Source organism: Ictidomys tridecemlineatus, chromosome 7 (assembly GCF_052094955.1).
Source record: "Ictidomys tridecemlineatus isolate mIctTri1 chromosome 7, mIctTri1.hap1, whole genome shotgun sequence".
Classification (NCBI taxonomy): domain Eukaryota; kingdom Metazoa; phylum Chordata; class Mammalia; order Rodentia; family Sciuridae; genus Ictidomys; species Ictidomys tridecemlineatus.
Genome location: NC_135483.1, coordinates 7645735 through 7672690, shown reverse-complemented (window position 1 = coordinate 7672690; position 26956 = coordinate 7645735). Strand labels below are relative to the sequence as shown.

At 47.3% G+C, this 26956-nt stretch overlaps 1 protein-coding gene across 6 annotated transcripts in view; it reads right to left on the bottom strand.

Annotated features, from left to right (window-relative positions):
- The window catches only part of Zfat (zinc finger and AT-hook domain containing), a 175582-nt gene that overhangs the window by 135176 nt on the left and 13450 nt on the right, over positions 1-26956 (bottom strand). For 4 of the 6 annotated variants that reach the window (XR_013423768.1, XM_078016678.1, XM_078016677.1 and 1 more), the window contains one exon: positions 12725-12901. The exons of 1 other annotated variant lie outside the window; for it this stretch is intronic. Coding sequence is in view for 4 of the 5 variants with exons in the window: in XM_078016678.1 (XP_077872804.1) it covers positions 12725-12901 (177 nt within the window). In the remaining variant the exon portion in view is untranslated. Of the gene's footprint in view, positions 1-758; positions 886-12724; positions 12902-26956 lie in introns of those variants that run through there. One more of the 6 variants, XM_040293615.2, reaches the window with a different exon arrangement.

Below are 26956 nucleotides of genomic sequence, written 5' to 3'. Positions count from 1 at the left end.
TAGATAAGGAAGCCAACCTTGGCACTGGGTTCCCATGAACATAGAGAGACAGGCGCCCATTCTCCCGGGGCAGGAGATTTCCAGGAGCAAAGCCTCTGCTGAGCTGCAACGAACAGGTCTGCCTTGGCTGAGGGACCAACCACAGCCTCTCCAGCCACAGCAACAGGCACAATTACAAACCATAAAGGCACACCGAGAGTCCAGACAGAACACGCAGCAGACCAGAGCCCTCAGTCCCTTCGCCAATACTGAATTTCAACGAGAAGACAAAGGCTGTTTCCAGGAGGACCAGCCCCCACATGTGGGGATGGGGGGGAGAAGGAATGCAGTGAGTAAGGAAAAAGTATTTACCCCAAAGTCATTAAAACTTTTCCTATTATTATTCTTCAAAACAGCATGTACAACCTATTGAAGCAGCAATTGATATCAGAGCAGTAGAATTAGCAAAGTCTATGAAACACCCACCACATGTCACATTAGCTGAGCTGCACAAACATGGTTCATAACAGTCTATTGAAGTTTGTGGCCCAGATCTAACCCCAGTGATCAACTCTGGCATCCTGCCAAGAAGAAGCCACTGCTCTGAAATGCTCTCTCAGGACACAGCTGCGTATTCAAGAATTAATCTAAGTCAAGAGAGGTCCAGCCCTTTCTCTGGGTGACCAGGAGGGATCCCCAGACTCCTAGATGTCCCTCTGGATGGGAGGGTCTCTGTTTCCCTGGGGTCTTTGGCCCCTGTATGATTGATGATGCTTCACCTTGGCTCCAGTACATCAGCTCCAACCTCCAGAGGCACTGGAGAGCAGTCACAACCTCAAGGAGGGTCTGGAGACCGTTCAGGTGGCTGTGTGTCACTGAGGCCCAATAGACACTCTGGACAGCCAAGGCTCTGTGAGCTTCCTGGATGGAGATTATCTTGCTGTTGTCATGCACTAAAGACAGAGGAGATGTCTAGGACTTCCTGAGGGGACCAAAAGGAAATAACAGAACTTTCCTTAGTTCTGTGAATTCTTGCAAATTATCAAGCCTAAACAAGGCCCTAGAGATCCCCAATTTTGCAGCTAGCTGGTCAGAGAAGGTAGCCCTGGAGACCGCCCCCGCCCCCCGGGTTGTGGCTGGTGTCAGAAGCCTGTTGAGGACTTAGTCATGTGGTGCCCTGTGCTCCTAACCTGGAGTTTGGCAAACTGGCATAGCAAGTCCCCACGTTTTCTCACAACACACCTGAGCACACAGCCAACAGCAGCAGTGCCGACTGTGCAAAAGACAGTTTGCTGGCAGCAGGCTGGGAATGCAGCCAGGGTGCCATCCAGCAGGGCTGTCTGGAAGTCTGTCTTCCCACAGAGTAGAGACTCCTTGAAGGCAGAGCCCTTGCCCTGCTGATGCCTCATCCACTCTGCACCTAGCCTGGTGCCCTGACCCAGTAAAGCTGGCTGAATTAAACTGATGAGCACGGTGCAATCTGGTTGTCAAGGAAGAAACACAAAATCGGCCCTGAAAGCTTTGAAAAGCCTCAAACACAATGGTGACAAAACTAATCTCCCATCTTGCTACATCCATAATTCAGATCCTCAAGACCAATTAGTTAGCTAAAAATGAAATATTCATAAATGAACTTGGAATAATTTAAGCACTGGAAACGAGTTGCTACTGTCAACCACCCACATTTTATAAAAAGAGCTGAGAATCCTGGAACCAGGCAAGGAAAACGATACAAGCTCTAAATCCAAACACTTGGAAGGAGCTAGTTGTCTATACTTCCTCTTCCTCCTCCCCAAATTCCTTTACTCAAGTGTCACTCAAATCTGGAGATTCTGTCACAAAAACATCTGCAGGGCAAACCCCTGTCCACCCAGGGCAACTGTGCCATCCCATGCCTGCACACAGTCTCCAGACTCCAAGGTGCCATTCCAGGTTCTCCCTGGCCCCAGCTCCTGTCTCCCTGTCATTCCTTGGCTCTAGAATCTTCCATCATTCTGGATGACTCTGCCCACATACAAAGACCAGATTTCTAGGTATAACCCTAGAAACACACACACACACACACTCTCACACACACACATACAGCACCCCCCTCTCCCTGCCTCGCCCTCCACCCCTCAGTGCCCTCCCCTAGACATGCAGATAGTCCCTGACTCTTTACTTACATGCAGTTCTAGTCCCCCTGCCTGTGACCATCTTCCTCATTCCCAATCAGACCCCCAACTCCAGTTCACATCCCAACATTTCAGGCCCAGCTCAAGTCTCAGCACCTCCTACCTAGGCTGTTCCCAGATGTTTTAAGCAGGTCAGGCCCTCGCGAGCTGACCCGCCTCACAACATGAACTCCTCATAGCAGAGTGTGGACAGTTTCCTAATTATTGCCCTTTTCCTCTCCTTGCACTGCAAACAGTAAGGTTTGAGCTGGGCTCTCAAGTCCTGGGTCCCACAGGAACTTAGACAGAGCTGAATATGGAATAGACATTTAATAAACACCTTGATCCACTGTTTGATGACTGAAAAAGAGGCATTTGGAAAATAAGTAATTTCTTATGTTCCAAGTTTCCAATTAGAAAAACGGGGGCTGGACCATGGTGCATCTGAACCTGCTCTAATCCCACAGTCTGGGGACAACTCCCTCTTGTCAGATAATCACCCATGCAGATCTCAAGAGAAAGCTGACAAGGGACAGAAAACATGAGGCAAAGACTTTTTAATTCAATCAAGACATGAGCATCATGGAAAAATAGCCCAACATAATCAAAAATTTAATAATGAATTCTTTATGTGCATCACTCAAGTTCGCTATTATCTCATTTTATTCTTAAAACCCTTATGAGACGAGTATAGCAAACATAACTTCTTCAACGGAAGAGGAAAAGGGAGCTCAAATGTTCCAGTGGCCTGGCACCCCTTCCAGGGAGCCGCCGAGCTGCAACCCTGGGACCTGGGTTTCCTCATTCCAGCCAAACTGTTCCTGCCGAGTCTCACCCACTATGGGTACTGAGGGTCATTTCCACACTAAAGGAGCCAATGCGTACGGCACAGAGCACATTGACTTGGAGTTACATAGACTTGGATGCAAATCCCCTCTGAGCCTCAGTTTCCAATGTGAAAAATAAACACAGAATTGTCCCTATTTTACAGAGTCACTGTTGACAACAGGGATCCACTATAGTCTGAGCATGGTACTGAGGGACTGATAAAACAACTGTTTATTATTCTGGCCATCGTCCCTAATATCCTGATTTGGAATTTCTCTTCCTAGCCAGTCCACTGTTAGATTATATGATTCCTTGATGTACATGCCTTCTTGCTTATTCTGACTCGGTGCATGTTTTTTCCTTAATTTCTTCCTTTTACAATAGCTCATACACCAAGAAATCCAATATAATCAGGAGCACATCCATTTTCTTCTGCCTTAGAGCACAGATACACAGCCTCCTGGTGCTCTCACTTGGCAACTCAATCTCCAGTCACACCAGCTCCAGAATTTTGGAAGATCCTGAAAGACAAACATTTTAGAGCCCTGACAGTCAATCTCCCTGACATTTACATCCAAAGCCCAAGAAGCACTAGGGGAGACAATGAATTATTTATCAGAGAAGAGGAAGTGTGAGCCTCTCAGGTGTCTGGAGGATGCGCACCCCCTCGGTGGGCCGGACTACATCCTGCTCTGCAGCACCAGGCACCAGGGCCCAAGGCTTCCCAGGGCTCCAACGGCCCTGTGGTGGAAATGCCTCGTGAACGAGAGCAGTGACTGATCCAGCACCCAGACCTCAGGCACCACTGCCAAATATTTCACATGCATTTCCTCACTTAACACCCAAAGGTATCCTTAGTATTGTCCCCTTTACACGGTCAAGAACACTGAGGCATACAAAGATTAATTAATATGTCCCAAGCTCACAGTGCCAGAGGCAGGATGTGAAAATGACTGTTTGCCTCAGAGTCAGTGAGCTTCACCACTGACTTGGAGAGCAAGTCCTTTGGTCAGTGCAATTAACCGAGCACAGAAGTAACAGAGGCTGACCTCTAAGTTCTACAGGAAAATGACAGTCTCAGGCAGCTATGCACCTCAGTGTGACAGCTCCCAACACTAAAGAGCACTGTGTGTAAGGGAGGGGGCAGGTTTGCCACGCACAGAGCACTCATTATGGACTATGTTCAAAGCACTAGAGTGGCGTGCACGAACATATGCTTGCCTCAGAACCTGTGAAAAAGGCCAGTATCTCCTTGTGACAGATGACAAGAGTCACACCTGGAGGACCCTCCAGGGCCTACTGGCACCAGCCAAGCTTCATACTCAGGCACTGGCTGCATCAGTCCTGTGTACATTTCATGTATGTTCACCCAGAAAGTACCTGTGACTAACTCATCCCAGAAGAGGCACCTCCTGCAGTCTGCACAGAGGCTCCGGTGTGCTCGACCAGGCCCTGACAGCTACACGAAAGTCCCAGGACCAGGACCAAGTCTAGGGAATTCCAAGATGTATGTCCTTTCCTCTACATCCACAGTGCCAACCGGGACAGGCTGGAAGGCTAAGGTCTCAGTTGTTACTAGAAGAACCAGCACAGTATCCCTAATATACCCATAATGACTTCATTTGTGGCAAATCTTCAGAAGAGACAACACTATGATATCAATTTAGACATCAACCTCCTAGGATGCCTCTTTTTACTCTCAAGCCAGAGTAAGTGACCCACTTCATGGCTGACCCTAAAGAGGCACTCACCTGCTGCACACAGGACCTCCTGGCCAACTTGCTGTCCACCAGGCAAGAGGTACCCAAACAGGAACAGCCTGGGTACACACCCCCAGCACCTAGCACAGCACCCAGGCAAACAGCAGGCCCTCAATCAGCAGGGAGTAAACAGAGAAGTAGAAGGGGGCAAAGGAAGGGAAGTAACAGGTAGAAAAGAGAAGGAAAAGTTTCTAAGGAGGGTGTGAAAGGGGGAAATCAGAAGAACCAAAACGAGGCTCCAGAGGCCCATGCAACTCTCCCTTTCAGCAAGGGCAGCCGCCAACCTGCGCAGAGCCAGGAGAGCAGAGCACACGTACACACACAATCGGCACTAGCTCCCACGGCCCGCTCAAACGCACTCGTGAATACTCATACATCTGCACTATACACACACACACAGAGGAGAAAGAGCTAAGTCCATCAGGCAAGTTCTGCTTGGATCACAGTCAAAATCTGATTAGGAGGAGGGGGGAAATGAAAGGTCATTGTGAAGACCACTTCCTACAGGAGCCAAAAAGATTAAAAGGCTATAAAATAAACCAGAGAATTTAGGAACCTCCATGTTCTAAAGGGAAACCAAAATAATAAATCAATTACTACTCAGTTAAAAGTTTAATTAAAGCATTTCAAGTATCTCTCAAGTTAAAATGAATTGTGAAGGTTAAACCTGAATGGAAATCATTAGAGAGAAACGAAGCCTCTACAAGCCTCAAATTTTATGGACTTCCACAAAGAGAAAAAGAAGGGCTTGAGGTTCTTAATGAAAGACTTTTGAAGAAATTTTCTACTCTAAGAGGCTGAGTTTAATTAAAGTCTTAAGAAATAGTTTTTTAAATTAAACTACACAGGCAATTAATCTTCCAGTATACACAACAGAAAAAGAGAAAATGCATTCAGGAAGAATTCAAGGCACAAGTTATTTAATAAAGGAAAACAACATATAAGAGTACTCAGTGGAAAGGACTTACCTATACTGTCCCTCCCCTCTCCATGTTGGCTTCCCGTGGTTTCACTTACCCATGAGCAGTCTCCTAAGACTAAATAAAAATGACTCCCGAGCTAAACAACTTGTGAGTTTATATTCCACACCATTCTGAGAAACATGATGAAATCTGTCACTGTCCCACTCTGGCCTGCCTGGGACATGATTAATCCCTCTGTGCAAGATATCCACTCTGTATACACTACCTACCCATTAGTAGCTTAGCAGCCAGCTCAGTTATCAGATCAACTGATGAGGCATCATATGCTTACATTCAAATAACCCTTATCTTACTTAATAATGGCCTCACAAGAATAGTGATCATATTATTACAGTATATTGCCATAATGTTATTGATGTTATTGCTATACCTAATTTATAAATTAAACCTTATGACAGGTATGTATATAGGGGGAAAAGACATAGTATGTACAGAGTTTGGTACTACCCATGGTTTGGGGCATCCATTGGGGGTCCTAGAACACCTCCCCATAGATAGAGGGGAACTACTGCAGATATTCTTCAATTTATAATGGAGTCATGTTCTGGTAAACCTATCATAACCTTTTAAAACATCATAAATGTTTTTTAAAAAATACATTGAATATGCCTAACCCATCAAATATCCTGGCTTAGCAACATGGCAAATACAGAGCATGGGATGCTTCCCCTTGTGATCATGTCACTGACTAAAAGCTGAGCCTCACACCACTGCCCACATCAAAAAAAGGATTAGACCACATGTCACTAGCCCAGGAAAAAGATTCAGTTTCAAAATTTTAATATGGTTTCTGCTGAATGAATATTGCTTTCACAGCATTGTAAGACTGAAAAATTGTAAGCCACACGGTGGTTAAGCCAGGGACCTTCTGCACCCACAGTACCACAAGAACACACAAACACAATCAGAACAGCTGGGCCTCAACCCCTCTCCCACTTACTAACGAAGTACCATGCGAAAGTTATTTTAACTTCTTGAGTCTCTAAACCACATATTTCTCAATTATAAAATCTGGACATAGACAAGAAAAAGGGGACTTAACCAACACTATAAGCCAACAAGATGTAACATACATAGAACATTCTATCTAGAAACAGAAAACAAATTCTTTTCAACATCATATGGTGGTTTCTCCAGGAAAGGTCACGTTAGGCCATAATTCATTTTAAAATTTAAAAGGGCAGCTTCTGAATAGTTAACAACAAAATTAAAAGAAACCTCAGAGTGGGGAAAAAATATTGTCAAACCATATATCTAGCAAGAGGTTACAAGGAAGTCATACAATTTGATAGCAAAATAAAAAATAATCTGATTAAAATGTACAAAGAAACTGAATATATATTTCTCAAAAAAAGACATATAAATGGCCAACAGGTACATGAAAAGGTGTTCAACATAACTAATGGTCAAAAAATTAAAATCACAATGAGCTATGACCTCGTAACTGAGAAGATACTAGGGCTATTATCAAAACAGCAAAAGAAAACAAATGTTACAAGGATATGTAAATCAACAAACCATTATGGATAACAACATAAAAGTTGCTTAAAATAAAAATATAACACCCATACAATCTAGCCATCCCACTTCTGGATACACATAAAATGGAAACTAAATCAACAGGTGGAAGAGATATCTGCACTCTAGTTTTCATTACATATTATTCACAATACTCAGGACATGGGAACAACCTAAGTGTCTATTAATGGATGGAAAAAGAAAACAGGAAGATACAGACAGAATTCAGCCATACCAAAAAAAAAAAGAAAAGAAAGAAAGAAAATCCCATCCTTTGTGACAACATAAATGATCCCCAACTGCATTATACTAGGTGTAATAAGTCAAAGAGAGAAAGAGAAGACGTTATAATCTCACTTACATGTGAAATATAAAAGACTTCAAATTCACAAAAACAGACTGCATAATGTGGCTACCAGGGGTTGGGAGGCAGAGGAGAGTAGACTTTTAATGTACTCCCCACACACACACACACACACACACAAAATCATAATTAGGTAAAGTGATAGACAATTTAACTAATTTGATTGTGATAGTCACAGCATGATACATATACCTATCAAATCATTACAATGCACATCTTAAATCTGTATGATTTTGTTCATCAATAATGCCTCAATAAAGATAAGAGAGAAAACACATTTTGAAAACAAAAAGATCTGAAATCAATAGTCTCCCTTCCAACTTAAGAAACAGAAACACAGTAGACTTAAAGCAAGAAAAAAGACATAAATAATAAAAATTAGAGTAGAAAGATATGAAATAGAAACATGGAAAAGCAAAAGAAAAAATCAGCAAAACCAAAGTTTTGAAAAGATCAACAAAAAACGGCAAATCTTTAGCTAAACTATGTTTTTTTCTCTGATATAAGGAGGCTGACTCATAGTGGGGTAGGGAGGGGGAGCATGGAGGGAACAGACAGACTCTAGATAGGGCAGACGAGTGGGAGGGGAAGAGAGGGGGCAGGGCGTTAGCAATGATGGTGGAATGTGATGGGCATCATTATCCAAAGTACACATACGTAGATATGAATTGGCGTGAACATACTTTACATACAAGCAGAGATATGAAAAATTGTGCTCTGTATGTGTAATAAGAATTGTAATGTATTCCACTGTCATATATTTAAAAAATAAAATCAATTTATAAATAAACAAACAAACAAATAAATAAATGAATCAAGAATGAAAGAGGAGGTATTACTATCAACCTGACAAGTCAGAAAGATTATAAGGGACTATTATGAATAATTGTACACCAAAAAACTAGATAATCTAGATGAAATTTCTATAGAAATTTTCCTAGAAAGACACAAACTACTAAATTCCAGAATAGAAGATGTACATACACCTCTACCCTGTAGAGAGACTGAATTAGCAATCAGACCCCCCAGTGGAAGCCAGGCAATCTCGGCTACTCAGGAGGCTGAGACGGAAGGACTCTAAGTTCAAGACCAGTCTCTGCAACTCAGGGAGAACCTGTCTCAAAATAAAAAATAAAAAGGCACTTTACTCAGTAGTAAAGTACTCCAGGGAGGTACCAAAGCAGGGAAAGGAAGGATTTCTCAGTGGAAAGGAAAACACACAAACAAATGAAAGGCCTAAATGGCTTTACTAGTGAATTCTAACAAAAACTTTAAAAATCAAAACTAATACTTCAAAATTCTTCCAAAACAGAAAAGAGAATGAGAAACTTCCCGAGCCATTCTATAAGGCCACTATTATCTTGACACCAAAACCAAAGACATCAGAGAAAAGAATTTAGACCAATATCCTATGACTATAGACACAAATATCTTCAGAAAAATGGTAGCAAACCAAATCTAGCAGCATATTATATTAAAAGGATTATTCAACATAATCCAAAAGATTTATCCCAGGTATTCAACCATCAGTACAAAAAGCCATATTGGTAAAATACATTTTTTAAAACAATGCAGAAAAAGCATTTTACAAAATTTACAAAATTCATTTTGTGATTTAAAAATTCAACAAACTAAGAATAGAACTAACCTCCTTTTCCTAATGAAACTATCAAGGAAAAAAAGAGCTACTGTAATAATGGTAAAAACCGGATGCTCTCCCCCCTAAGATCAGGAAGAAGACAAGGATACAGGATGTACACTCTTAGTATTTCTATTTAACATCGTACTGGAGATTTAGACAGGGCAATTAAGCAAAAAATGAAACACAAGGCACCCAGATTGAAAAGAAAGAAATAGAACTCTCTCTACTCACAGACCGACATTATCATATATAGACACACACATCCCTAAAGAATCCCCTAAAAAATATTAGATCAATAAATGGATTTAGAAAGGTTGTATACAGGATACAAAACAAGGAACAGCTGCATTTATAAATTAGCAATGAACATTTGAAAATAAAGAAAATAATACATTTATAATAGTATTAAAAAGAATAAAATACTTATAAATAAAAGTAGTCAAGGAGGTATAATACTTGTACACTAAAACTACAAAACATTGTTGAAAGAAATGTAAAGATTTAAATAAATGGAATGCCACCCATGCTTATGAATTGAAGGTATATGTTAAGAGAGCACCCAAACTGATCTACAGACCCAATACAATCATTATTAAAATTTCAACTCCCTTTTCTAAAAAAACAGACAAACGGTCCTAGAATTCTTAAGGAGCTAAGAGGGATCCTGAAAAGCCAAACCAATCTTGAAAAAGAAGAGCAAAGCTGGAGCACTGCACTCCCCCCTTCACTACAAAGCTGTGGCCCTTCAACAGACAGCAGCGTCATGAGGACAGACACAGACCAACGGGTGAGTGCCCAGACCACTCAACAGGGGAGGGTAGACGTCTCATCAACAAATGGTGCCGAGATGACTAGGAGCCAGATGCAAAGGAATGAATTCAGAAACCCTCCCTCACACCATGCACAGAAAACTAATTCAAAATGGATGACCTCCAAAACCTTCAAGGTCCTTAGTAATCAAAGAAATGCACATCAAAATCACAGTGAGGCACCAGTTCACACCCAGTAGGGCGGCTGTAATTAAAACTATGACAGTCAATAAATGCTGTCAAGGATGTGAAGAAACTGGGTTCCTCCTATATTACTGATGAGAAAGTAAATGGGGCGACTGCAGTGGAAAATAATTTGAATACACACAGCATTCCACAGGTCCCAGCAATCCCTTTCCTGGACATACTCGCAAGGGAAATGAAAACACCCACCCACACAGCAACCTGCAGAGAGGCGCACAGGCACACAGTCACCACGGGAATGCCCACCAGCGGACGAACACAGAGCAGAACTGCCACAGACCCGAGTGTCACTCACCCTGGGAGGAGCCAAGTTCTGACACACAAGACAACATGGCCAGTCCAGGCAACCTTACGCTGGGTGGAAAATCAGACAGCAGCCCAAAGCTCTTCCTTGAAAAAATGACAGTGTATGCACAACCGGGAAGGCGTGGGGTCCCAGAAGCCCAGAGAAGGGCCACCAACCCACACAGAGCCTCGAGGAGCTCCCACAGTGGACGGGCCCCAGGAACCTGCAGGAGAGAGACAGGCCCAGGCACAGGTGGCTTTACCTTCCACAGACTGCTGCTGCCCCAGCAGCCGGGCTCTGGGCTGCAGACAGAAGGTCCTGAGAGAAGGAGAGGCCTGTGGGGCTGCTGCAGTGAGGAGAGGGGGCAGACCACCAGGAAGGGAGGATGTCCTGAGTGGACGGCAATGTCCGTCACCAGGACCCGTGAGGTCGGGATGCACCCAGAACACACCTACAAGTAACTCTGTGAAATTCGATCTGCCTTATTATCATTTATCCATTCCTTATTCATAAAAAAACTAAAAAATGTAGAATTATTTTCTATTCAAGTCTTGTAGTAAGAAGAAAATCTTAATAAGCAAATCTGAACAAAGATGGGACTCACAGCTTTGGCAAGAGCCAGCCTCAAAGCCCTTCCCTGCTAACCAGGAGGCTTCCCTCTACACACGAGACAGAGGAAAGAAGCCATGTTCTGAGTTCATCAAGTTCAACCCGAGGCAGGCACCCAAAGGCTCCAGGTTGGTGACTAAAGATCTGGGTCCTCTGGGAGCTGCACTCTTCCCAGGCCAGCAGGGGAGGTCCTGGGGACATAAGCCAGCAGCCTCTCTCTGAGCAGGACTCTAGGCCTTGCCCACCCGACACACAGCAAGCACCAGGAGGCACTGGAGGCCCTGGCACGTGGGAGATGCTGAATCTTCCTGTCCCACAGAAACCTTCTTCCTCTTTTTTTACTCAAAGCAGAGTTTGGAACACAAGCAGCAGCTTGAGATGTGATTGTTTAGGACTGGCCAGCTCACTCCTGCTTCCTCTGAGTGGGAGAGGTAGACGTGCCCACCTGAGAAACACCACCAAGGCGCCATCAATGCTGATGCCACCAGTACTGACTGCTCTCCTGAGCGCCAGTTTCAGGGGCTGGATTCCCTTAGCTTCTCTCCTATGCCACTGACAGTAACTAGCAGAACTTCCTAACTCCTCAACAACTTCATCCTCTCAAGCACCCTGGGAGCAGGCCAGAGGGACTTATTAACCAAACATTTTTTTGTCTGGAGTCTCTGCTTGTTAACATTGTTGACAGATCATCAATAAGCCAGCCTGTTTAGAAATGCCAGTCTGAATATTCCCAGGAAAGAGTACCTGGATTATCAGTGTGGCTGACGAATCCTAAGACGGGGCCTGGACCGCCACACACTGGGCCTCTGCACAAGAGGCTGGCTGTTGTCCCTCATCATATGAAAATAGTTTCGTGGGGATTTTTCTCACTCTCGTCAGCGGTTCCTCTGTGCTATATATTTTCTTTGTCGTCCGTGGGGACCTAATTACAGTGCCTGGATGGCTGCTCTAGTCCACACGCCTGCAGCATCTCGATCAGCCAGAGGGAGAGTCCTGGACACCAGACAAGATAGGTCTCACTTCACACCCTGACTGCGAACATGAAGGGTCTGAATGATTTGAGGCTCTCAAGTTGAATCCCTGCTCCAGGTTCATGCTATCATTCTGGAAATGCTTTAAAATTATATATAGTAATTTATTAATCAAGTTTAACAACAGCCTCCTTTTACTGTCTCCTACATCATCTTCAGTAGGTATATTCCCTGACTTAATCTGCATATTTGTCCTCATTTTTAAGATAAGCAAAGTGAGGTGTGGAGAAGGAACATCATTAGCTCCAGGTACTTTCTCTTGTGGGTGCTAGAGCTGGGGGCAACATACCCATGTCTGACAACAAGCCCGTGTTTTTATATCACCGGATCCTAATGGCTCCTTGCACTCATTCATTCATCTACCAGCCAGGTGCTGGAGCAACCCTAGAGGGATGGGGAGAAGGAATTCAAAGATGCCACCTCACTGGAAGGTCTACAACTGGACAATTACTGGGTTTTTCCAGGATTCTGCTGGGCCATGTGACAGAGCTGGCATCTCCACATGGAGAGCACATGGGCATTGACAGAGCCCTACCCCCCGCACACAGCTGCCCTTACCATCTCCAGTCTTGCTTGGGTTGGGAGCATCTGGAGTACTCAGGGGCCTAAGGGGAATGATGATATCATCCACACGGACCCCTTCATCCCCATGTTTCTCAGACACATGGGAGAGGAGCTCCGACTGATTTGGCGAGAAGAGATTACAGCATTTGCACATGAAGATGGCCGTGCTTTCTGTAAGAGAAAAAAGGAAAATGTTTTATTTTGCCTTCACATACACGATTACTCCCAATGGGTGGAGAAGATGCCAGGGGCTGCCATGCCATGCAAATGCCAGCCTCCAGTGAGTCTCCCTCTCATCTCGAGTTCTTCCTTCTGGGTCTAGGAGCCTCAGCCCTCATCAGGGTGGCTGACGTGGACCTCCTTCTGCCCAGACCCCAGCCCATGGAACCTGAAAAGTTCAATCCTGACCTCAAAAGTCCACCACACTCATGCAATTAAGCACCTTAGTCTTCCCACCAGACTCACTCTCTCTCTTGAATTAAGGTAAAAGGAAAAATTGGCCAAAACAGCATTTCTCTAGGGCCAAGACACCTTTCAATGACTGGCTCAGGAACTAAAAATCAAAACAAGGAGGACAGGAATCTGCGGCTTTTTTAAAGCCACTTAATTCCTACTTAAACATTCTCACTGTTCACAAAACAGTGCATAGTCCATTATATTCCTCCCCGTATACTAGGCAGTAAGACATAATGAGGGAAAAAACACTCATCTTCAAATCTGATAAAATAATTATAGGTGCATACAAAATATTAAATTGAGGACGCATAATTCAAAGCTGGCTTTTCTGTTATCACATTTATACTGAAAGGAAGAGTTGACATGATGAGAAGGCCAAGAGCTGTGAAGCCAGACAGACCCAGCTGAGATTCCTGAGCCAGTCCCTAGATGCGGTGAGGCCAGGTGACCTGGGAGAAGCAGCAGTAATCCCTCTGTGGGGAATTACACAGGCAGAGCAGCAGGGACACCTTGGGCACACCGGGAACAGCGCCACGGGCCCAGCCCACCTCTCCACATGCTGTGCCTGTGCCTATGCAGCAACCGCCAGAAACCTCTACCACTGGCTTCCCCTGACCTCCAGGGCACTCAGCCTGCCAGGCAATTCCCAGGATCTCTATGCCATCCCTCCGCCACGGCTGGGCAAGCAGCTGGCCATCTCAGATCTCTGGGACCCGCAAGCTCGGCCTGTGGCAAGCAAGCCTCTCCTCCCTCCCCCGCTCCCCTTCTCAACAGCAGGACGCCTGCTTTGTCACTTCAGCAGCCAGAGATCAGCTTCCCCTGCCCACCTGCCTCTTCCCATCCCCCAGCCTCGCTGCTGTTGGGTGAGGGTCTGCACAAGCCGTGGCCCCATGGTAGGACGTGGGGGCAGCCCCCACCCAGGGCAGGGCCTAGTCTCCACTGACAGTGCTCACGGGGACAGCGAGAGCAGAGCCACATGGAACTGGCATGATGTGCTAAACTCCTCTACAGACAGCACACCCTTCCTGCTCCCCCCAGAAACACTGCTGGACGAGGACACACGCCGGCCAGTGTGTGCAGAACCCAGCCCTCGTCCCTCGGGACACTGCTCCCATGGCTTCCGCTTCCTCCCAAGGTCAGTGGTCCTGTCCTCTGGGCCAGCTCTCCCGCTGGCCTGCAAGCATGCCCATTTCATGTTGGAACAAAAGGCTCTGGAGCCCGCTTCCCCAGGCTCTCTGCCCACCTTTCCACCTTTCTCCTTTTGGCAAAACTCCACCACAAGAAAGAGAAGAAGGAAAGGCACAGACCACTGTGCCCCGCTGGGGTGAAGACAAAACTGCCGTGGCGCCTGGGGGGGCGGGGCGGGAGCCCCTCTCTACAGCCACAGGAAGGCCTTCCCGGGAACACAAGGGAAGGGGAGCCTCAGATGATTCTTCCCTATTGAACAACACTGTCCCACAGTAACAGCCAATTAATACCTTTATTTTTTCCAAGAAATGTCTTCTTTCCCAAGGAACCCCAAAATGCTTCCCAAACAAGAAGGTCATGGCAGTACTTGTCTGCATACAGGAGACATCGTCTTCAGGGTGCTTCCTGCCACACCTCCATCAGTCCTGATTTAAGCAGAAAGGGGTTTGTCATCTTCAGCCCACAGATAAGGAAACTGAGGCTGGGAGGGGAGAAGTCAATTGCCTGTCACAGCGACAGGGTGCAGAGGGCAGATGCTTTGCAACCTGGTTTGACAGATATATTTGGCTACAGAACTACAAGCAGACTCTAAGTATTTTAGCTGAGTTCAAGCTGAGTGTTCTAGTGTTCTGAAAAGAAACCCTGAATAGAGAAGAACATGAGGCCTACCTCACAGATCAACCCCACACCTGCGCCATGAAGCATCTACTGAGCAAGACTCCAAGCCCTGCCCTAGGAGCTGGGGACATAGGGATGAACCTAGGCCCAGGCCCTGCCTAAGAGAGGCCATCTCACCTGGGAAAGAGACGTGTCACAGAACTGCACCTTATGGTTGGTACTAAAATTGTCCCCAACTGGCCTCCAAGTTTTTCTGGCTCCTCGACTGCTCTCAGGAGGAAGGGAATTTTGTAACATTTAACAGAGAAATTCTAGGGACCCAAGAGCTATCAGGAGGGTCTCCAAGTTCAGAGGCACACTGAGCATTGACTAGAAATTAAATAAACACTTTTGCATCTACTTATGACCAGGTTTCAGAGACTGCTGTGAATAAGCTAACACCCAGCAGCTCCACAGCCTGAGGCCTGGGCAGCCCAGGGTGGTGTCTGCCTAAGCCATCTGTTATCAATTAACATGAGGTTCCCTGCACCCACAGCAAGTCCAGTCCTGTAAGGCAGGGGACAGGCCTCGAGTTCCCAGGTAGAAGCAGAGATGAGCACTGGGACCTAGGATGACCCTCATATATTGGGCTTAGACCTGAGACGTGGGCCATGAGATGGTGTGCCATGGAACAGTGGTGGGTGGGAAAGGGTGCTGGGAGCAGGACAGGCTTCTCAGCCAGGGGACTGTGGAGTTCAGAGCTGCAGGACGCAGAAGTGCGGACCAGGGAGGAAGCAACAGCTGCATGGAGTCAGGAACAAGGGAAATGAGCAGATCTACTGCTGGCACAGGGGCCTATACCCATTCAAGCAGAGCTCCCAGGGCCAAGCACAGCCAGCACAGCAGGAGAGGCAGCTCCTGGAAGGGCTGGGAGTCCACCATCAGAGCAAAGACAGAGGCGGCCTTGGTTGAGAGGGCCAGCCTCCTGCTTGAGGCCAGTTCTGCAGCTCCGCACACCAGAGCCATGGCAGCTCTCTATGCCTGCCCTCCTGGAGCCTGCAAAGCCCACCACTCCAGTGCCCCTGGAATTTGAAGGCCTTAGTCACATTGGCACACCCAAAATAGCAGCTGCCTGGGCTGAAGAAGGGAGGAGTTCTCTGGCACACTGAGGGGGAGACTGCAGTCAGGGAGGCCTGGCCAGGGCTGAGAGCAGAGATAAAGACCAAGATGCAGTTGGGCCCAGCAGGCAGGACATCACCCCCAGCTGACGTGTGCAGCTGGGCAACAGGCTGTTTGCTACCAACACTATACTCTCCTCTGCAAAAACAGATGTCCCATTACCCAGGGCAAAGTACACGGTGCACCCTCTTCAGACAAGGGCCCAACGTGGAGGGCGACGGTGTGCCCCTTGGAGACGTGCTAAAGTAGTGTGTCTACAGCAGAATGCCAGGCTCACAGAGGGTGCATTCCCCAAGTATTACGATTGTTAAGTTGCCAAAATAGCAACCAAGGCGCCACTTCTATTTTTTACAGTGGACTAATATGAAAAAAATGTATCTGTGCCCCGAAATACAATCATAATTATGTTGTCAGCTAATTCTGATGAAGATGCTATTATTTGGATGCATTTCTAGGTCCAATTACTGTGCTCTCATGCTTAACAAAAGAATTCAAGGGGAAAATGACGTACTCAGAACAAGAACAATCACAGTGGTTTGGGTCTGGGCATGCGATTGCTATGAATTATCTGCCGGGTTTCAAGCAGCTATTCTGCACTATAGAAAGGAAAACTTTAAGTGCATTAACTGGTCCTTGCTTCTGGTCTCTGATCTGAGGAACAGCCAGGTCCTGTCTGGATCTCTGGCCTCTCTGCCTGCCCGGGGGACCCAGGGATGAATAAGGGCTCTGCCTCACCCCTCCAGAAGGTGGCCATGAATGGGAATGAGTCCCTGGGTCCCAGCAGAATGGACTCCTCCAACTCTGCAGACTGCTGTGAGTTGACAATGCATAGCCGGGGGTGGCCAATGCTTTCGTCAGCAGGGCACAAGTGTGCACTGATGCTGGCCTGCTCTGAACAACTCCTCCCCAAACCCCAGGCCCTCGAGTCAGGCCAACACGGGAGCGGAAGGACCCTGCAGCCTGCACAGCAGCACCCACAGCCCGCTGACCAGCACTCACTCTCCCAGCTGCAGTGGCAAAGCGTCCCCTAAGGATGAACTAGGGGGCTTTTCCCCACTCCTCTCACCAAGAACAGCTCAAGAATCTGGATGTTAGGGGTCAGACAAACACAGGAAGGCTGAAAGCTGCGAGGAAGACAGGCCAGTTCACCAGCTCCGACCCAAGAAACGGCAAAGTGATGACGTGCTCAGGTGTCTCTCTGCCTCCTGACCCCAACAGGGCTACAAGGGCCCAACAGTCACAGGCTAGCAACTCCCAGAAAAGCCTGCTCTCTGCAGCCAAGGGACAAGAGACGGCCGCCCAGAAGGACAGGATCCTTCCAGATAACATTCACAGCAGACACAGGGCTGGACCACACAACCCAGTGTCCACAAGGCAGACAGGCAAGCTTGCTTTCACCGCCTCTCAGCGTCCACCGGCAGTGAGGAGGCAGCACCCCTCCTACCAGCAGAGTCGGGGAGTCTGCCAAAACAGAAGATTTAAGTGAAATCCAGGCTCTCACAGGATTCAACCCAAAATCATTCATCTCACTTTCCTAAGAACCAGAAAAATCTCAAGTGGCCTGAGACAAGGCCATCCGCAGAGAGCAGCGTGGCACAACACGGAGCCAGGACCACCCAACAAGGAGAACAGCAGCCTCCTGAAAACGCGTCCACAGAGTTCACCACACACCCACAGCAGACAGCAGGACAGACGCTCGGCCAAGAGGCAGGCGGAGAAGCCCCGGGCACTGCCACCCGCAAGAGGACAGATGACAACCAAGAAAGCAGGAGGCCAGAGCCTTGGATGGACAGGCTCAAAGCAGATCGGAAAGTCCGGGAGACTCGGTGATCCTGCAGAGAGCAGCCGGCACAAAATCACAGAAGAAACTGACTTAAATACAACAACAGAGCCTCAGGAACCGTGGGGCCACAGTGAAAGATCTAGCATTTGTGCCCTCAGATCCGGGAGGGGAAAGAGTGAGCAGGCCTGGAAAAATATTCACAGGAATAACAGCCCAAAGTATCCCAAATTTTAAAAAAGGATAAAGCGGCAAACTCAAGAAGGCAAAATCCCAAACAGGACAAACTCAAAGAAATTCATTCTAAGAAACATCGTGGTTAAACCCTGAAAACTAAAACCAAAGCAAAACCAACTGCAAGTGGCAAGAAGAAACAAACTCCTACAATCCAGATGACTGCAGACTTCTCTCCAACACACTGCAGGCCAGCAGGAAGTGGCACAACAGTCTCAAGGTGTCCTTCAGGAGTGAAGTGGAAAGCAAGGCACTGAGGAGCGGGGGCAGGGGGAGAGGGGGACTTGTGTTGGGCAGATGCAACCTAAGAGTGGCTAATGGAAGCTCTCCAACAGAAGGGATCAACAAGAGTGCTGCGCCATCAAACACATGACAGAACAATGGTATAAATGCCTGGGCACATGCAGGGGACTTTCCTCCTGAGTTCTCTAAATCACGTTGAATGGTTGGAGCCAGAAGCACAGCTATAACGGGGGCTCACTGCATGCAAAGATAGAGTCACAGCAATTATTAAGAGGAGCAGCTCAGGGAGGCACAGGGAGGCACGGTTTCTACAGGCTGTGCTAATTGGAGCAAGGCAGCAAATCCACAGGTAAGAGCAGATTTGCCTGCACACTAGCTATGTTGGAGCCAACCTGCTGGGTATGAGGTGTGGTGCTGACTTAAGAGGCAGCCCCCAGGTGAGGCCGATAAAGAAGTTCTCCAGACAGACAGTGGTGAAGGTTGCACAGCCACGTGAATGAACCCAGCGAGGTTCATTCTCAACACTGAGGACAAGGGTAAATCTTACATATATGTACCAAAAAAGAAAAAAAAGGAAAAATTTTTAAGCATAATCCATCAAGGTAAACTTTGCATGAGACTTCTCAGTATTATCTTTGCAACTTCCTATGAATCTACACTTAGTTCAAATACAATGGCAAACAAAACCAGTCTGAATCCTCCAGCAAGGATTCTACAGAAGAAGAATTGCAAACATCCAGTCCCAACCATGCCCTGCAGGAGGTGAGGCTCAGAAGCCACAGAGGCTCAGTGGGATGTAGCCTGGTCCACATTCCATCTCTGAGGGGCAAGGGGGAGATGCAGGATCTGAAGGGCTGGTTGTATATCCTTCATTTCACCCACTACCTTCCACATGGTCTCTACACGTGACTGGCAGCCAGAGCTCCGCTGGCCCAACATCCTTCTCTTGGCCTTGACACCACCAGGGATCCAGTAAGCACCCAAAAAGTATCAGCTGAACTGATGGCTACAAAATGCCTAAGCATTTATCAGTAAGCACAAGAAGACAAAATGGACATTGCTAGACTATTAAATTCTCCATTTAAAGGCAATAGTTTAAACATTTCTGGCTTCCTCTCCTTGATTAGTATAAATCACCCTCTCCACTCTGCATCTATCTTTACTTGGATTTATTTACTTTAAACAGAGTTCAACAGTCACAGCTAAGATCCTACTAAATCATCTATCTCAGAGGAGAGAAGCAGGTGGCAAATGTTTCCTGAGGTACACTTTTGTTTTCCTGTGTTCCACTTGTCCCTTGTTATTAGATTCATAAGGCCAGCAGCTTCCCAATAGGAGGAGACGTACTTCAACAGCATAAAGCTAGATTGCTATCACATCCAACACAATGAATAAAGTAGCTGTGTGCAAACTGAAGCTACTGTGCTCCTCTGTCTTCAGGCGAGACTCTGCGAGGACAGAGTACTCTCCTTCCACATGGCTCATACCACAGCACCCTAAAGCAGCTGTGGACGAGCCATATCATCATCGCACCCATTTAAGACCTGCTGTAACCAAGACAATGGATTGGAAGGGGAAGAGGAGACCAGAAGCCTGAATTAATCAAGCCCGCACCATGACACAGCACCACACAAGACTCACGCCAGGCCGATCTCATCTTCAAGACATGCTAGGCTATAGGTCTTTACTGTACTTGCTCCACTGTAGACAACATCTAGTGTAAGAAGCACTGATATTCATGTCACTAAAAAAGACAAAAATGCTGCTGTATAGACTAAGACACACTGGTTCTTATCGCACTGACACCAAGACACTCCGACTCAGGGTGTTGAAATGTGAGCCAGGATCACTTGACTTCAGAACCGGTCCCTTATCCTGAGGGAGGCAATGTGGGCCGAGTCAGGGCCCACTGCACAGCCCAAGTCAGGGCCAAGCTGGACGCGGGTTGGGAAGCCTCACTCCCAGCCCTGTCCCCTGCAAGGCCCCATCTCCCCACCTCACACGCCCCACACACTCCAAGCCGACCTCTGCCACAGCACTGCAGACCCTGCTTTCAAGAGGGGAAGGAGCTGAACATGAGTAGCAGGAGCCTCAGGGACCCCATCACACTCCCCGTGTCAGATGAGGCACCCCTGTGAGCAGCGGACACCAGAACCCCCACAAGGGAGCACTCACAACACACAGAAGACTTCCATAACAATCACTCTAACCTCACACCCTGGGAGAGTCTGTGGAGAAGGCAGGAATCCCTTCATCAGGGGAGGGGAGGCTGAGCTGGCCCAGGAAGTGTGACACAGCTCCAGGAGTGTGGGCGGAAGGCCGCAGAAGCCACACCAAGTGGGCAGAACTGAGGAGCCCCTGACACTAGGGTGCAGAGAGAGCAGTGGACTCAAGACAGGACAGGCACACTGCTGCACCTCCCGCAGGACAGCAGCAGCTGAGGGCGCCATGTTGCCACTCTGGGAACCCCTTGGGGACGGCAGCTTGCCCAGAAAGGCCTGGAAGCAGTGGCAGCCCGGGGAGCCTGCAGTAGGACAGGTGACCACCCAGGTCCTACCAGTGGGGGCCCAAAGCTAAACTTGTGTTGGCATCTCCCAGCAGGGGGTAAGCAGCCCAGCACAGCAAGTCTGCAGGCCGAGGGGCCCCAGGCAGCCAGTCTGCAACTTGTCATCCAGGAAAGGCTGCTCATGCGCCGCAGGAAGTCAGGAAAGGAGGCCTAGAAAGGCAGGCAGTGACAGAGAGCAAGAGAGAGAGGGCACACACCTTGCCATCCACAAAGCTCCTCAGGAGCCCGTGCCAGGAACTGGCTCTGAGTCAGTGGTCGGTGAATGGACTTATCTTCCAGCTCAGAGTCTTTCTCTTAGGTCTTTCCCATCTGCCACCATGTGTACAATCCAAGAAAAAGTAAATTTTAAAAAAATTACTTAGGACGATGTTAGAAATAAAGGTATAACAATGCCTGGCAAAGTAATGGGGTGGCCCTGCTGGGGGAAGAAGACTCACTGATGCCAATGGCTTTGGCCTGACAAGCCATGAGGCTCTGAGGAAAAGAACAAGGCTGCACCAGCTCCGGACATGGAGCGAGTCGGCCCTCGAGATGCCGAGTGCTGCTCCCTGAGGTTGAGGAGACAGTGCACTAGGTGGGACATGTCCTATGCCTCTTCCTGCCTCTCTCCCATAATGATGTGCCAGCCGAATAAAATAACCAAAAAAAAAGAGGAAACTGGTTTAACCAGTAGCAAGATCAAGTTAGATTTAGATTTAGATTTGATGGGGAAAAATGTTCATGACACAAATAACATGTATTGCAACTAGAGGCCTGGTGGGCACTGCCTAGTGAGCCTCGTCTCAAATGGCACATTCCAAACCTACAAATGTGTGGGCCAGGAGAGTAGAGTGGAACATGTACCCAGGGGCTGAGCCAGACATAAAGGGACGGGAGCTCCCAGAACTGGGTATTCAAGAATTTTCCATGTGTCCGCCATCCAAAAAAGAAGTATTGAGACTTCACAGCCCAAGGGGGAAGTGCTAGGGAGTGATACTGGCCTAACTATATGGTTGTAAAGTGTGCACACATGAATAAGTAACAACAGATCCCATCAATATGTACAAGTGTACTGCACCAATTTTAAAAAGTGGGGAAAAAAGACTTCAAAGTCCAAAGGGGTACCTCCAACCTTCCCCGCCCAGACTGACTGCAGAATAACATTACTCCTCCAGTGAATGACACAGACCTTCACACTCAAGACAGTGCTTGACCTTCCCTATTGTCTTCTTAAGTCGAAAAATGGGCAGTGCCATCACCATCATCAACACCACCAACATCACCACGAAAAGAAATGCTGCCCAAGTAGTATTTCATCATCATCACCATCACCACCACCATCACCACCATCATGACCAGCACCATCGTCATCACCACAATCACTCTCACAATCATCATCAACATCATATCACTACCATCATCATAATCACCATCATCATCATTATGATTCCCATTTACAAAGGAAAAATCTGAGGCTCAGAAAAGCCCCTAACAGTTTAGGGGGGGAGCATTTAGTTAATGAGCTTCCAAAGGAGTCCCCAGACAAGTAAACAACAAATCAAAACTTAACCCAGACCTTCCAAGCTAACTGCCGTATCTGCCCAGATGCTATGTGCCCACCCCATCCTTCTTGGAAGGTCCTTTGGTATTTCCTGAAATACTCAGTGGTTGCTGTGAGGAATGCTAGTCTTGGTACCCCCAACCCAAGACAGATCATGGTTAGATGGAGTAATTATAACTAAGAGTAGCTATACTAAAAAGGGAACTGTGTTCCCTGTGTCTGTTTATAATTGCTTACCACAATTCATTTCAGGGAGTAATATGCCAGAAAATGAAAGACTGCCAGAAGTGAGCAGTACAACTCACCCAACCACATTCTTACTAAGCATGTCCTCTGCACAGCCTGGCAACAGATCCAGAAGCAGGCAACAGTGGCATACCACCAGGTTAGAGGCTTGACAGCTTTTAGCAAAACACTATGGAGGTCCCATAGGCAGGTGCCACACATGTGCTAAGAGCACCCTCTGGTGGTTAGTTAGGGCACTGCAAATCAATAGCCATATTAAAAACAGGGCTATGGTTTACTGAATCGATAAATTGCCAGGTGCTGTGCTTTGCCTGTAACCCACTTAACCTTCACATTAACCCAGAAACTGAGGGGCTGCTGACCATTTTAAGAAGAGCAAATGAGATCAGGCAGGACACAAGGCTACACAGCAGGTGGACACACAGCTCCATTATGCTGCAGAGGTGGGTATGTCCTGGCAGCCAAGTACACCTGGCCTACTCCAACAGGTGAGTCAGGCAAAGCTCTGATCACAGGTTGTACACATCACAACCAGCCACTTCCTGGTCAATTAGCTTCACTAAAAGTCACTTCCAAATCTCACAGGGCTTTGCCAGTCACATCCACATTTTGCACAACAGAAATGACTGAGCAGAAGCACTTGATTTATTCAAGCGCCTGCCGGCACTGCCATTAAGGCTGGGAAGGGTACAGCTACTCGCTCTGGGACAGGACAGGGCAACCCTGGGCATGGGCGGGGCTGGGGTCTCCTGGGGTACAGGGGAATTGTGTTTCCCGATCTGCTACTAGTTACACAGCGAGTTCAGTGAACGTCTGCAAACACTCATCAAGCTGGTGCTCTGTGGGATGTGAGTTTCTCTATGCACATGCCATGCATCATCTCCAGAAAACTTAAACTGAAAACATTAAAAAGATACAGGGGAAAACAATGCTCTGATTCACAGGTGAACTCTTCTTTAAAACAACACATCTGAACACTACTTTGGTCCACGTAGCTGTGTGACCCTCGGCATATGCTTCAGTTTCCTCCTCTGTGCAGAACTGGCGGGGAGGATGGCAGGGCATCGGAAGTGCAATGTGCCTAGCTCAGTGCCCAGCTCTTTAGAGGTAACATCCTACATGAGGCGGCAGGAAGGGCCTGGTCCAAGGCAGGAGCCAGGCTTCCCAGCTCTTACCCTCCAGCCTCCTCTAGAACTCTTTAGGCCTCATTTTTTGCATCTTAAAGATGAACAGCCCAAATTAAAAGTGGCCTTGTAATGTTGCAAAGTGGAACCTGGTCTTCAAGCCCTAACCAGAAGTTAATGTGCAAAGACAAGAGGCAGGGCTACCTGAACCAAAGAAGGATGGGACAGACCCACCAGTGCCACCTCCCCTTGCCTGGGGGCACACGTGAACCAACCTCCCCTGCCCATACATAATCCCTGAAGTGCCTCCCAGCTCTGAGGCTCCAGTAAATGCTCCCTCCTAAACTGTGGAATTATTACTTCACCATGCATCTCATAAATGCTGAGGAACACGTCAGCTTCCACAGCTCGCAGAGTTAACGTGTTTATTAAACGCAGGGAGGAATCCCACGGGTGTTTTTCTTTGCTGAAGCTGGGTTAACAAAATAAAATGAGAAATGCTCAATATCCACAATAATTAAGGCTGAGCCGACAGTTGCATTATAATTTTATGCACACACATTCCTTCCATGTTGAAACCTGGCATAATTTTTTTTTTTTTTAGTTATTTTTAAGCACTCTCAAAGTGAGAGCCCTGGGCAATGAAGTATATTCACATTTATTGAGATAATCATAGCTGAAAAATGTGGCCTTGTCCATAGGACAGCATTTCATACAGAGAAGAGCAGCCCAAGCCCCGAGTACACATGTGGGAACACTGAGGGGTGGGGACCCTGGTGCAAGGCCAACAGTGCGGATCCTGTCTGTAGACTGTCAGAGAGGCCTTCAGGAAGGCCCGCTATGACAAGAGTCTCTGATTATTCCTGCATTAAAAATAAACCAAGCAAAATCCCCTCCCATCTTCTGGTGGACCTACAGGGAAAGAGAAATGCCCACAGCCACCACCAGCACCACCACACCCCCAGGTCTCTAGCTTTGGCTCCGTCACTTGTTCCCATCTTAGTCTGACTAAAGGCTGCCTCAAAGTCAGCTTCAGCACTCAGCAATGGCCAGAAAAGCCACTCAGAAAGCTGAGGCAGGAGGATCTCAAGTTCAAAGCCAACTCAGGCTACATAACAAGGGTCTGTCTCAAAATAAAAAGGGCTGAGGAAGCAGCTCAGTGGAGAGCACTTGCCTAATATATGCAAGATCCGAGTTCAATCACCAGCACTGCAAAAAAACAAACAAAAATCCCCTAGGTTTAGGTCCTAAGTTATCGGCTACCCACTTCTACACCTGTGGAACTTAGATTTAGCGCCACACGGAGATAGCTGTAGCCACCCTGCTGACACCATAAGTATGGTCGGGGATGCCACTGGGGGAGTCACTGTGTGGGAGAATCCTGGGATTCTGCAGACTGCTAAATGTGATGCCAACTGGAGAGAAGAGGGAACATCTTAATCCAGAAAGTCTGGCTGGCTGACAGACCTGCCCGCCATGTCTCTGGAGTCTTCTGCTACTCTCGTACACATGCGTATCTCTCTCTCTCTCTCACACACACACACACGTAAAATACACACGTGTACCCATGTGCACCACAGAGAGACATAATGCACACGCCCCACACGCACATCCACACACTTTCTTACTTTTAGTGGTACAAAGGAGGCAGCCTGACAGAAGCTCTTAGAGGGACAACAATGCAGCACAGGTGACAACAGCCAGTGGAAACCAGACTAGCCTGGAAGCAGGTGAGCACAGGGGAGGGCTCCTGTGCAGCCGAGCTTCTCCCCTGCCTCCAGATTCAAGACCAGAGAGTGGGGCTTAGCACAACATCTGGTGGCACTGCCTGCCCCCTCCCCATTTCTGAAGTTTATGGACATGAAATCTCTTGGACAAAAGATCCAACTAGGCAAAAAAAAAAAAAAGAAAGAAAAGAAAAAAAGAAAGGCCTTGGAAATGCTGATCCTGCCAGGCAGATGCTGTGGTGCACACCTAGAGTGCACACCCTAATCCCAGGGACTCCCAGGGAGGCTGAGGCAGGAGAATCAAAAGTTCAAGGACAGCCCGGGAAAACTTAGCAAGACCTGCTCAAAATGTTTTAAATCTAAAAAGGGGCTGGGATGTAGCTCAGTGGTAGGGAGCCCCGAGTTAAATCCCCAGTAGCACAAAAAAAAGGGGTGGGGAAGAAATGAGTCAAGAGAAGAGTCTACTCGACCCCCTGCTACTTGGGCAGCATTGTCATTCAACAAACATGTAAGCGGCACCTGCTATGGACAAGTCCTGGAGGAGGCCCAGAGGAGGAAGCAAGGCGGGCCAGCTGCTCTCGGGCTGGACGATCCAATGAGTGGAGCAGGCTCATCCTCATCTGCCTGTAAGTCAAGGCGGAGCCCCTGGACAAACCCTCCAATCCTCTAACCAACCAGAGCAGAAGAGACAGGCATGTGAGTAGACCTGCTTCCAGGCCAGAGGAGACAGATGTACAGCTCTGCGGAAAATTCAGGCCCAGGCCCAAGAAAAAGAATCCTTTGTAAGAACAGCTCTGTCCAACAGAATTATGAGGTGGCCAGGGGTTCATTTTGAATTTTCTAGTAGCCACATTAAAATAAAAATAAACAGATAAAATTAGTTTCAAAAATATACTTTATTTAACTCAATATAACCGAAATAGTTTCATTTAACCTATAATTTATTTTTTAAACCTCAATGAAAAAAAACTTGTTTTGTTTTCTTTCTTTCTTTTTCTTTTTGTGTACAAGTTTTCAGAATCCAGCATTACTCGGCACTTACAGCACATCACGAAGTAGACTCGGCACGACAGCATTAGCTCTATTTCCAGAACCAGACACCTCTTCCACTGCAGATCAGGTCCCTCTTCTGGCCTCCCCCAAATCTGGGGCTTACCATATTAGGAAACTGCTGCAAAGGAAGAGCAAGGCCAGTGCCCCTGGGCGCCTCTGCTGGAAGTGGCCACGGCAGAGGAACACTTCTATCGCAAGCTCAAGTGGGGGCTGTGTGCTCAGGGCTCCCCGGGTCACAAACCAAAGAGATGAGACAAAATAACAGCCTGGACAGGAGCCCGAGGCAGATGTGG